We start from the raw sequence: 13,673 nt of genomic DNA, 5'->3' as shown, positions 1-13,673 counted from the left end.
ACCTAATAACCATTGTAATGCCAGCGTCATCTTTAGTTTATTTTTCTAGTTTTGTGAAATTCAATGAATTTTATAGATTGACGACTGCTGCTTGACCTTTGAACGGAAACGGAACGATTTCTGGTATCTGTTTAATGGACAATAACCCTATTGTTGCAAACGCCAATAATCCTCCACTATCAATGAATGACGTGAAGTCAACTCTCGCAAATAGACTTGACACAACTATTTCAAAATAACTCCAGTAATTTCAACTCCCTTAAAGGTGTTTCGATACAGTTTTTCAGAGGCCATACCGATATTTTTCAATCACCTTAAAAGTGTTTTTTCCTCGTTCGATCGCTCTAAAATTTTCACCAGTAATTGGCTATGGATTGAAATTTGTGAAAATGTGCATGATTTTAAGAAAAATCTATGTTACTCTGACAACAATAAGCAAAAAACTTTGACATTGATAAAAGCCGAATTTTGTGTGATCTAGACCAGCTACTCAAAATGCTACGCTAGGAACTTAAAGTTTGGTGTTTAGCAAACAGTCTCCGTAAGAAGTAAAAAAATTCTGTACGTTTGAATTCGACTAAAACGAAAATATATTTCAAACCTTAAATTTTCCATAGCCGTGATAGACTTTTTAATAAAAACGTTATAAATGACTCAAATTATTCTTAAGTAGCGTCAGAATGATGCTTAATGTCATGTTTTGATGCTAGGAAATCTTGCTGTTTTTCCGTTCTTGCGATCTTAAAACCTAACCCGTTTTCTCACCCCCTCTATAAGTGCAACTTCATTGAAAATTTGGACTTTTTGCGCTTTTTTATATATCTCTGAAACGACTCGAACAATTTTTTTAAAAATCTCTTCACATAATCTTTATAATTTATATAATAAGGTCTGAAACTTTCAATGAGATTGATTTACTGCAACATCTTAAAATTTCAAGACAAACCTATCCTACGAACCTGTCAAAAGTCTACGTTACAACATTCACTGTTTTGACGTTATGCTAACTTTCCAAAATAATGCGCACTATACATACCTTCATGACTAGTACATTTTAGCTTGAATTTATCGCATCTTTTGAATGTAAAACATTGACAATACTCACACAGAAATGTACTGGTCATGGATATATGTATTGTCCGCATTAATTTGGAAAAATTAGCATAACGTCAAAACAGTGATTGTTGTAGCGCGGTTTTTTGACCGGTTCGTAGGATAGGTTTGTCTTAAAATTTCAAGGTGTTGCAGTGAATCAATGTCATGCAATGAAAGTTTCAGACATTATTATATACATTACGAAGATTATGTGAAGAGATTTTAAAAAAATTCGTTCGAGTCGTTTCAGAGAGCTAGATGTACAAAAAACCGCTAAAAGTCCAAATTTTGAATGAAGCTGCACTTAGACAGGTGGTGAGAAAACGGGTTAGTTTTTAAGATCGCACAACGAAAATACACTAAAATTTCCTATCATCAAAATATGATATTAAGAAGCATCCTAAGGGTAAAAATCCGTTAAAAATGGGCAATTATTCCATTTTTTACATGTTCGAAAATCCTAGGAGAGGCAGGCAAGCAGGAAACTTTACAACAAATGCTCCGAAAATTGTAGATCTCAAATCGTCTTCCGGCCGAACAGACATTTTCCGAGAATTGACTTTGGGTGCCCCTGCAAATTGAAAGGTCAGCAAGTATGTTGGTGAGTGATCGTTAACCCTGTCCTCGTCAAAGAGTTGTTAAAACAACGAAAATAAATCATGTTGGAATCTGATGTTTTTAGATCCCGGCTGTGCTATTCAGGACCGTGACAAACATAGCACAACTTCAAGTTAGCCGAAAGCCGACTTAAATGTACGGCTTTAAAGGTGGGAATTTGCATCTATTCTTCAAGAACGTTATGTTTACTGATACTGGGCAAGTGATCTTCGCCTGTCAAAACACCAGATATTATGGCAGACGTAAGGTAATTTATGTCAAGGCACGGTACTCACATATAACTCGATAAATCTAGCCAATGAGGTTATAGGGCGGTGTCATGGTTAAGTAAGTATATTGAGGTATTTACTCCAGGAATTCTTCCTTTTCTTCCTCGTCATCAACTCGGCCAGATCACGAGCAAAATCTTTTCAGGCAAGTACTTCCTTTGAATATGTTCTCTTTTCTTTTTTCTTAATGCCACCAACCCGTGTTTTAATTCTGGGTCACTCCTTCATTCGCCGTCTGAACGATTTTCTTCACAGCTGATTTGGATGTCATGACACGCGCGTGAAACAGAAAGTGAGAAGCGTATCCGAAATACTCAAAATAAACCTTGTAGAGTTGAACAAGTTACAAACAGAAATCGTGATTATAGACCCTAAGCCATATCAGAGCACTCATTTTTCATATACCGTGAAACGAATAGAATGTTCCGCGAAAGTTCCGCCATTTTGTTCTTACTACCAAAACAACTCTACCTCGTTCCCAGGTTTTCTCGGCCAACGGTTCAATAACCTGCATTTGAAGTCATTTTGACGTCATTTTGCCATGACTTGATCGCTACACGCAGGCATTTAAAGCAGCAACTTGTTAAGTCATCACAGAAATTTCAAAAAGGGTAAGCTAGCGTTCGATAATTACTTGGTTTTGCTGCAGACTAATTGGTCGCGTACGTGACCAGCCTGGGTTGCCTGTGCCCGAAGCCAGCTTCATTTAAGATTTTTGGATGTAAATGTGTATGTAACTAGTAGTTTCCAGTGAAAAGGGACGGTCAGAAACGCAGACCATGCAGACTGAAGACTGTGCAGACTGTGCAGACTGAGTGTTATTTTTTTGTACTTGTACCTTAATTTTCTAGTAAAATTTTTACTCTAGTTTCCTGCTTCCTCTCATGATGTGCCCTGTGCATCACCATGATATCGTCTTTGGTTTCACTCTGTAATTCAAACCGGTGACTTGCCGTCATTTCTTCAAATCTTACAGATCCCGATGTCATCATTGTTAGCTCGGGATATCAAACCGAGACGTTTGAGAGATGGGCCTTGCTTTAAAATGTGTAAATAAATCAACGGTATATCTATAGTACCTAAAAATAAATATTCTGATTTCCACTTGTTTGGCGGTTCCGTAAGGGTCAGAATTAAGAGAAGAAGGGCAGCGACTTGAAACTTCTCACAGATAATATTCAATGAAAATTAAGACAAAATATATACCTAAAATACACGACGGGGGATCTAGTTCAATGCGCATTAAAACCCCCTCCACATCTTCGAGTTGTACAAATAATACATTTGTTACTCATGAACTATTTAGTTTTGGAGCTGCATATCAAGAACCATGATACTCGAACAAGATTGTCGGTTTCAAGCCACTACCACTTATTGGCGTGAATGCATGGAGCAAATACAATTGTCGATCCCCGAGCGAAAACCCGCCAAGAAGGACACTCTTGAGAATCGAATAAAAAAAAATACATAAACAAAAGCCTTACCCGAATCTTCCGAGCTAACAACGATGACATCGGTATCTGTAATATTTGAAGAAATGACGGCAAGTCACCGGTTTGAATTACAGAGTGAAACCAAAGACGATCATCAACAATCAAGGAAATTGAGGAAATGTCTCTCTCGTAGCCGTTGTAGGAAGCCGAAAAGAGTCACTTAGCCTGAAAAAGCTTCTTCTACTAAAAAAATTTAAATAATCGTGGCAATATAATACAGTTACAGAAAGAAACAGCTTACCTTCCTCCATATATAGTGCTCGCTCCTGCGTGAAAGCGGTGCAGATAAAAGCACGCGAACTGCTTTTACCTCTGCCGGTAAACATGAGCCCGTGATTTTCTCATTTCCTACCCATGACCCTTGCAGGTACACATAAGTTTACATATCATGGTGATGCACAGTGTCATAATGAGAGGAAGCAGGACACTATAGTAAAAATTTTACTAGAAAATTAAGGTACAAGTAAAAAAAAATAACACTCAGTCTGCACAGTCTGCACGGTCTGCACAGTCCGCAGCAGGGCGGATAAAGGTTGGGCGGTGAAACGAGCGCGTCCGAGCAAAAAGGTGTGATGCAGTGGACTGGGACTCTGCTTAGAAATGTTGCTTGTTTTCTACTTCGGTCAGAGCTTGCGATATGATGTGGTTTGTACATTAGACACTTCCGCTGTCACTGAATTATGGCGGCTTGAATTGTTTTCTTGCACTTCTTCCTCGTTCCTTTGTGCTGGTACGCTGTCTCCGAGAGGCAAATGTTGCTATTTTTTTGCGGGAGGTTTAATTGGAGTAGACAAACATCTCTTTCAAAGGGTTTCTTTTATTACTTCCATGACTCTACCACTGAATTATATTTTCGTTCTGCTACCCGCCAATGTCGATGTTATTCCAAAACAAAAACAACTAAGTACTGGCTAAAACACCAAGGCAAATCTCATCCATGTCATCCATGGCAAAACTAAAAGACAGAAGATCGTGTTTCATAACTAGATGACGTGTATTTTATAAATGCGTGCAGCTCGTGCAAGTTGAAATTATGCTAATTTCAATCACAATCATCCTTCTTTTTAATTTGAAAAAAAACATCTCAGACGTCTTTCTGTTTCTTCGAAACTTCAAAATTAGTTTTCCCTCAGTTTTTTCTGTTTACCTTGTTTGTTTTAGAGAGAAAAACGGAGAAAAAACCTTACAACTAACCTCAATAAATTGTGTTTACATGGGGTTGCTGGATTTGCAACGCATTGCGCGAATCGCCATGGCGCGTTGCACCCAAGAAGCAAAGTTTGAAGAAGTACAACGCCACTATATCAATATAGATCAATATAATTTTTTGTTATGTTATATAAAATTTATCCTCCTTTAACATATGTAAAAATTGAGGTTAAGAAGTGTTAAGCTTTTGCAAACGAAACGGCGAAAGACGATTAGGTGATATTTAGTGGAAGGAGGAGGTATTCAACACTTTCAAATTAAACTCAAATTTTGGCATTATACGACCAACAAGTTTGACTTATATAACGTACAGACACAAACATATGAAACTGTTTATTGATATTGTCATGAAACGAATTTATCTATTTAACACTGTACCCTGAAATTACAGAAAGAAAATAGGATTTCCGGTTTGCAAAAAGGAAAATTTCGTCGGTCTTGAAGCGCACCGGAAGCGCGGAAAGAGCGCTCGTGCCAGTCCTACTCCGTATCACACATTAAATGAAGAGCGGAGCGCTCGTTTCACCGCCCAACATTAGGGAACTTAAGAACCACGACGAAGTTCACGACGACGACGTCTGTTGACCGGGAAAGGACTGGAACAAGAACGTCAGTTTCGGCGGGAAAAAGGAAACTTAAGATGCAGTCGATCGGTAGGTCGACGACGACGACACTGAATGTAAACAAACAAGTAGAAGTAGTAGAACTGTGATGTTCGTTCGCAACAAAGTTTTTTCGCAGAGGCGTCTTTTAAAACGATGCAAGATCTTATTTTATAAGCCGTACGTCTACTTTCATTGACGATGAAGAATTTTTAGTAATGTCTGACCTTTTCGAATGGAAAAATCTCTGCTTTCCGTACGAAGATTATTCAACTTTCAACCTGAATGAGATAACCGAGTCCGAGTGTCTGTCAGAGGTTAGTTTTGGAAAAAGAGACATTCCGATGCGACAGCTGTTTTCCATATAAAGTTCATTTCCTCTATATTAAAGATATATGATTTGCCTTTCTTAAATACGTACAACTAAATTTATCACTTACGAGTTCGCTCGCTCGGCCTCCACAGCTCAGTGTTGTCTTGGAAGTAAACACAATTCATCAGTCGAATTTTCAATCAACATCGCTTGTTAGGAGAAAAAAGAAAGGATACCTGGATTTACGAGGATAAAAAATACAAAGCCCTTGAAAAATCGCTTAAAAACAAGGAGTTATACCTGCCAAAGCTTGTGGATTGCAGGACGACGTGATTGGCGTCGTCGACGACACCACGACGACGAAATTTGCTAATCGCGCTTGCGCAGTGCACGGTATCTCACTTCCGGTCGTCGTCGACAAAGTCGTAGACGTGGCTCTTAAGTTCCCTATTTATCCGCCCTGGTCCGCAGTCTATGGCGTTATATCCCCGCCAAAATTCAACCTTTTGTTTGCAACATTGTTGCTTTGAATTAATGCTCGTTTTTACAATCCAATATTCAACGTCTATAATTCAACATTGCGCATTCACGAATCAACATCCATATTTCAAATTCAGTGTGCTTCGTTTACATGCGACATTCGTTTGTGTGTGTGCGATATGCTTGCATCGCAATCCAACATTCTTGTTTTCCGTATTCACACACCAACATCCATATTTTAAATTCACCTTCCGTTCGTTTAAGTGCGATATTCATGCCTTTCATTGCTATGTTGATGTTCGGTGTGTGTGTTGCGGTGCAGAGTGCGATATGCTTGCAGCACAATGCAATATTCCTGTTGGACATTGAACTTCACGCTTGAGTGAGCTGACCTTCAGATGGTACGCCGCTGTACAAAACATGTGGGCTCAAGAGTGGTCGGGGTTTGCATGTCAAGATGGCGGCGTTCAGAAGAGCGTACGACATCATCCAGCAGACGATTGAAAGTCTAGACAATCCAGCTATTACCTCGTTCGAAATTGATGGAATATCGCTAAGGCTAGACTATCTAACTCGTACACTAGTGAACCTTGATAGTAATTGTGCACCAACAGATGGAATTGTTCAACTTTTGGGGGAGACCAGCAGTTATCTGCGTGTTATGGATGTACAGTCGGCTGCTTGTGCCATTGAGTTTGCCCCCAAAATATTTTCTGGAGGTCGTGGACGTCCATCGTTCGAAATCAGAGAGGAACAGTTGTCTTTTCTTATCGACCAGGGCTTCCAGGTCCCCGTTATTGCCAAGTTGTTTAGGGTATCGCCACGAACGATTGAAAGAAGAATGGCAAATTACGGCCTGTCGATTTCAGGTAGACTATTTTAAAACCACTTTATACTTTTGTTTTTATTTCCAGTATGTGCATGAATGCTTATTAAATATCAGTTTATCAGTTATTAATAAGATTACATGACATGGTTCAAATTTGGTTTTGTTTCAATTTTTATTTTCCTTTGTTTTGAAGTGGATACTTCCTGGCCACGGATATAGTTTACTCGCTCTACAAATAAAGTCTAATAACGGATGTTTTAGATAAACAATTAAGAATAAAAAATAGCGATAATAGTTTAGAATGACGTTTAGATGACTCACTCATCATTTTCAAATTCATATAACTAAAGTCAGGTTCTTGTAAGTTCATTATATAATAAATTGTATGTGAAAGTCTTGTTGCATGTGATTAAAAAGAAATATAATGTGGAGTGTACAATCAAGGTTATGTTTAGTCTTATTAAAAATATAAAAGGTGAAAAGCCGATGTCCGGCTTCACGACGAACTTAGACCTGGCGTATAAAGTGAACCCTAACACAAAAGCTCAAAGTCCCTACAAAATGAACCGTGCTAAAAAAAACAAAAATACAACCCACCTCTATTTGCCAGCGTTAACAACTGCTCTGCAACGCGACGAAGTGTGGCCTTTGCAGACGTGTTCGCAGAGTTCACATTATCCGCCATCACTGCCTCGCCTGGAATAGACTGAAAAAGCACGTGCAACTATTTTGAGCCCACATGTTTTGTACAGCGGCGTACCATCTGAAGGTCAGCTCACTCAAGCGTGAAGTTCAATGTCCAACAAGAATATTGCATTGTGCTGCAAGCATATCGCACTCTGCACCGCAACACACACACCGAACATCAACATAGCAATGAAAGGCATGAATGTCGCACTTAAACGAACGGAAGGTGAATTTAAAATATGGATGTTGGTGTGTGAATACGGAAAACAAGAATGTTGGATTGCGATGCAAGCATATCGCACACACACAGACGAATGTCGCATGTAAACGAAGCACACTGAATTTGAAATATGGATGTTGATTCGTGAATGCGTAATGTTGAATTATAGACGTTGAATATTGGATTGTAAAAACGAGCATTAATTCAAAGCAACAATGTTGCAAACAAAAGGTTGAATTTTGGCGGGGATATAACGCCATAGCAGTCTGCAGTCTGCAGTCTGCATGGTCTGCGTTTCAACATGACCGGGAAAGTGAAGTGCTGCGAGTAAAGCATGACATTTCAAATAATTTGCATCAGCTGCAGTTTATTTCGATTGTTGATATTTGACATTAACCGTGTCAAGTAACGCTACATAACACGAAGGCGATCGATAAAAACTGAACATTCAACCAAAATAAGTGTTTATATCAAGCTACATTGTATGAAAGTCCGTGAGAATAAATCAGGGTATTATTTGTCTGAAACCTGTCCACGATAAAGTTAAGAGCACGCGACCGTTGGAGTGAGTGAAAGAGTGAATTTCCAATCGAGTTCAATATTAACTGGTTCATAAAGCCTCGCTAGGGTATCAAATCATTTTCAATCTTTGCTTCTGCCGTGTATAAAACGTTTTTCTACCAAAGGAAAACAAACCTTGTCACACTCTCTAGAAAAACTCTTAATAACTAAAGCAATTTGTCAATTACACAATTACAAAAAAGCCTGGCTGAATACAAATTTAGCCAAAACGCTGACGTTATTTACCGTACAGTTCCAGGAATTGCTTCAAATATTCTGAGAAACGTATCGCTTCAATTCACGCAAATTTTTTGCCTTCACTTGCATCCATATTCTTCGCTTGCAAAAACTTGGTTTCCTATACCAAACAGGATTTCCCCAGGGTTTTAAGTTTTCCACATCACACTTTATTTGTCTGAGTGATTTTAAATGATGATTATAGCTGACCAAATTGGTTCTTCAACAGAGAAGAAATTCAACGGATAACTTCACCAAATGACCGGCATTTCTGACAGAACAACCCAGCCATTGCCTGTGATGGAAATGTCGCAATTCATTCATGGTTCCATCAATCGCAACGCGGATTCAAATGATATCGATGAAACTGACTCGATTTGCGAAACTGAAAGCGGAACTTTGGCTGTGGAACTTGTAGAAAAAAGAACAGAATTTGCCTTCAGGATGCTGAAATTGCTAGGTCTTGCCACAAGTGAGAGATCAACGAGGATCGGCCGCTTGTATCTTGTGTTCGCAGCTGTAGTTGTCTGGTTACCTCCGTTGTCGTTGTCAGTTTGTGTGGCGAAAAACCCGACCATGTCCTCGCCGACAGGTCTGCCGACAGTCCTACTTTTCTCGGGACTTGCTCTATCCCATAATTTCGGAGCCCTCTACGGATACAGACATCGTGGGCGACTTCTCAGGAACATTTACTTGGCTTTTGAACGAACTAACTTTGGCCGATCATGTGTGATCGTGACAAGCATTTTTGGAATTCTGACGTTACCATATCTTGTTTTGCTGATTTACCTGTATGTCTCGCAATCCAGTAGACCAGTGCCATGGCTTCACATCTGTATTGTTTACTTCCTTGGGTATATTTTCTGTGGAATGGCAAGCGTGGCAACGAATTTGACTTTTAGTGCCGCGTGCTCGACTATAAACCTTAGAATACTAAATTTCAAGAAATTGTTTAGAGGTTGGTCAAAGGGCCTGCCCGAGGCTCTGAATGAATATCAGGGACTGTGCGATTTCATGTACCGTGAGGTCGAGGATATCAAATGGTGGCTTCTGGTCAATTTTATCAGTTTTCTTTTCATATGGCTGGTAAATCTCCATTTGTGGCAGATTCTGGCATCTGGAGAGGGTGATGTGGTCAGACTTGTGTTTTACAACTGCTCGTGGTCGGAGCCGTTATCAGCGCCCAAGCTCCACATCCCCGATCGCCTGATCACTGCCTGTGAAATGTTCTTTTCAAGCCTCGTGTTCTTCTTTTTCATGTCTCCTATGTTCTGGGCTGCCATGGTAACGGTCAACTGCAACCGATTCCGCCAATGGATCAACCGAACTCGCGTTCACACTGATGAGAGACCCAAGGGTCTCTTTAGTGTGACGTCGTTGGATTTCTTTATCAACCGCGTTCAGATGGATAGTTACTTCGCCTTCACACTGTTCGGTGTAAGTGTGACCAAGGTCTTGATTTCTACGGGTTTGATGACAACAGTCCAGTTTGTATTGGGAATCGCTTCTAAAAAGCTACTTCCAGCGTAGTTAATTGGACGTCAATTCTCGTGATGGATGTAACATCTCGAAGGCTTTCCTCCAGCGATTCCAAGACAACATCTACAGTAACATCTAACAACATCTAACGTGTTCAGTTGTACTGTTTTAGGCTGCAGAGCAGGCGTTATTTTCGCTTGTTTTGGGCGTGAAAAGGCAAACTTTAACTTTAACTTCTACTTCATTCATTCAATCACACATCCAATTTCTCCTGACAACTTCACGATAGCTTCTGCGTATAGAAGTGCCTAATCGAAGCGGGGGAAGAGACACACAAATTTAAATTTACCAGCTGCCGTAAAATAAAAATTATAGTATGAATAGTATGAAGTAAATTATTGAAATTACGATGTGAATTACACAGAGAATATCAGTTAAGTCGTGTTCCTGAGCTAGTTAAATTTAAGTTGATGCATGATTTCCCGATAGTCATCAGAATTAGATAAGTTTTCAAAGAGCGTATTCCTTAACTGTTTTCGAAAGTGATCGGGGAGCGCGAGACACGCGCGATGGGGGAAGGCTATCTCGCGCTCCACGTCACTTAGTGCTTCGCATGCCCGAAAAAACGCGCGAAAAATGCGCGAAAAGATAGCGTCTGTTGTGCTGGCTCGTTCAGTTACTATTTGTGTTAATTAACTCGGTCAAACAAGGTTGCTAAAGAGTCGGTGTATTTTCGATTGTTTTTCGCTGCCCAGTGCATACTACACTGAATGCTAACATTAAGCCAGAAAATATTGTTGTTTATCTTGCGCCGTGATCACTAGAAGCCCAATCTCTCGAGAGTATTGTTGCTTAACTTTTTTAAGGGTATGTAAAGGAATTCAGGCGATTGCTATTTAGGAGTACAATAAGTAATAAAAAGGCACTAGAATTCCTTAGCTCTATGTGCAATTGCTTAAATTGCAATAACCACTGCGACGATCATATCTTCATTTAAAATTTGTATTTCCGCGGTTCACATCATCTTCATGTTTCACTCCTTTCATGAGTTAAGATTTCGATGAACTCATTGCAACAAATTGGCCAGCTCCCAATGCCTGAGTCTTCATAGCTCAAATGGTAGAGAACTGTAGCGCTAACGCGGAGGCCATGGGTTCGAATACCGTTGAAGTCCTGCATCGCCCCTGAATAAACGCCGCGGCCCCGATATAATAAAAATCAAGACGTTAATTCTGTTTCTTGACACGGAAAATAATAACGAGTGATTAAGACAATTCTTTGTCGCGTCTAACTTTCAAATACACGCCGCCCTAGAATAAGCACCGCATGTGAGAGGTGAAAAATTTAATAAGCGCCGCGACGCTTATTCGAGTTAATAGGTACGTATGTGTAAGACTTTTAGCACTGAAAATTTAAGCCTAACATTTGCAGTGTCTTGATTCTCAGACGTTCGAGACGGACGACCTCGGACGTCTGAGAATCAGGCTATTTTTCCCCCAGAAACGCCTGATACTCAGGTTAGAGAAGTCGAAGATGGAAATTTTTTCCCCTGAACTATCTCCAATTAAGAAGTTTTCTCGCTTTTTTTTTTGTAAAAAAACATGGTCTTATTTGCGAACCGCTGACCACAAAAAGTGGGTCATCCAACTAAGGGGGAGAGAGCGTGGGGCATAAGGTTGAGGACTGCCATTTCCCCCATTACAAGGATACATAACAAGACTTTAGAAACTGTATTTTAGGACTTTGTACAAGTTGTAAGTCCCATAACTTTGCCTCAAAATTCAAAAGTTGTTCCAAAATTGCAAAAGTTGCCAGAAACTTGCTCCAAATAGCAAAAGTTGCCAAAAAGTTGCAGAGCAACTTGTGGCTAAGGCATTAGCTGAGAATGAGGGCCAGACATAGGTTACTTTTTTTTATCATTTTTTGTTTTTTTCATGTGTGATAGCAGTACGCACTTCTTTCGGAACAAACCTTGCAATGTCAAACGCCAACATTATATTACGCATGAAAATTCTCTTCTGGGCTGGCTTGTCTTCTGAAAATGTAATGTAGAATAATACAGAGTAATATAGAATGATATAGAAGAAGACTTTTTTTCGCGATGTGTTGGCTATTTTTGGACTAAAAATAGCCAACAAATAACATGATCGCATTTTTTTTTATCATTTTCGTTTCTTGGCCACAAAATTCACAAGCAAAACAAGCTTGAAAATTGTAGATGTTTCGGAAACTGAAGCATGGGTTGCCTGTGGATATTAAAAAGGCGGTTCAGTTGGTCAGCAGTGCAAGTACCTACCGTGTGTGATTCAATCTTGTCCCCAGGGCACTTCTCCTCTTCCTCCTACATTTAAACGGGAAAGGCGGCCTGGGCACGAGTTTGCAAATCAAAAAAGAGCACAATTAATGACGATACTTCATCATGCTCTAGTGAATTGAAAGAAAACACTGGAGAAAGATAAGAAAATGTTGTAACTAGCTTTAGCAAGCTAAAACCATTGTACTGTCATGTTGAGAATCGATTGTTTAGTTGTAAAGTTATATTGGAAGAAAATCTGAAAATGATGTAATTTATTTAAACAATTTTTCAAAAGTTTAGAAGTCAAGGAACAGGGAAAAATGGTTCTTTGATGGGATATTCAGTAACTCCGTGTAGGTAGAAAATATGAAAAGCATCTTTAAGATTTGAGACCAGCTTTTGAGTGACGTACGGAGTAATTCTGAGCGTCTAACAAATTGGAGCATATTGTAAGAAGAAATTAAAAGAATATTTATATTTTATAATTTAAACGGCCATGTTTTGATTGGTTAGAACGTCTCATGCATCCATCTGCCTTAAATATCCAACTTTCTTTCATCCAAAAATATTTGGCCCGAGTACTGCTTATTCTGTCGATCAGTGCTTTTTTCCTCCGAAGGACAATAGGAACAAGTCATGAAGCTCGCAGCCGCAGGCTTAACACGAGGTTAAGGTCCATTCAGGTGTCGATCTTTTGCGGGTGAATCTAGCGGGCGGGCTTGCAAAAGAGCCGACAATTACTTCCGCTAGTTTTTTCTCTTCTTTATGGCTACAGTTCGATAGCCGGTTAAAGTCGTTCAGATAGAGCTAGTGGTGTGCGGGGCGAAGTCCTCCTCCCGTTTCCTGCTCATGCGCAACTCTTTCCGCTGTCCCCACAATCTGAACGGCTGGAAAGGGCCAACAGGTCGGTAACTTTGTGAAATGTTGGCGAATTTTCCTGGAGTGGACTGAACTATCGGGGACCGCATGCATGTTTAAAAAGAGAATGGAAAATTCGTCACTGCAAAAAGTGCCCCAAAACTTGTGATGCGCGTGCACACTTGCTTTATTGACGGTCTCGTCTCCCGATTAAAAAGCTCGACTTTGTGGTTGAATCAATTAAGAAAATAATGAAAAACAGCTCATTGATAAAACAGTCTTTGTCTAACCGAGTTGTTAATCACTTAAGTCAACTTTAATAACAAGGTATAGTCATCAATTCTTAAATCATCATAATTTACAATATACCCTATACAGCTCCCTCTGAAATGGAAGAGGACGCTATATGGCACATTCTATTCTTGTC

At 39.6% G+C, this 13,673-nt stretch overlaps 1 protein-coding gene across 1 annotated transcript; it reads left to right on the top strand.

Moving 5' to 3' along the window:
- The first annotated feature begins 2,088 nt into the window (after positions 1-2,088).
- LOC140929631 (uncharacterized) lies at positions 2,089-10,212 on the top strand. The gene is made up of 2 exons (XM_073379376.1): positions 2,089-2,127; positions 8,843-10,212. The coding sequence occupies exon 2, from the start codon at positions 8,872-8,874 to the stop codon at positions 10,141-10,143; it is 1,272 nt and encodes a 423-aa protein (XP_073235477.1). The 5' UTR covers positions 2,089-2,127; positions 8,843-8,871; the 3' UTR covers positions 10,144-10,212.
- Positions 10,213-13,673: the final 3,461 nt, after the last annotated feature.

This window comes from Porites lutea, chromosome 3 (assembly GCF_958299795.1).
Source record: "Porites lutea chromosome 3, jaPorLute2.1, whole genome shotgun sequence".
NCBI classification, from domain to species: Eukaryota; Metazoa; Cnidaria; class Anthozoa; order Scleractinia; family Poritidae; genus Porites; species Porites lutea.
Note: the sequence above shows the minus strand (reverse complement) of the source record. Positions and strands in the feature narration are given on the sequence as shown.

Coding starts and splice junctions, on each gene's coding strand:
- LOC140929631 (XM_073379376.1), top strand. CDS start 8,872: ATGACCGGCATTTCTGACAGAACAACCCAGCCATTGCCTGTGATGGAA.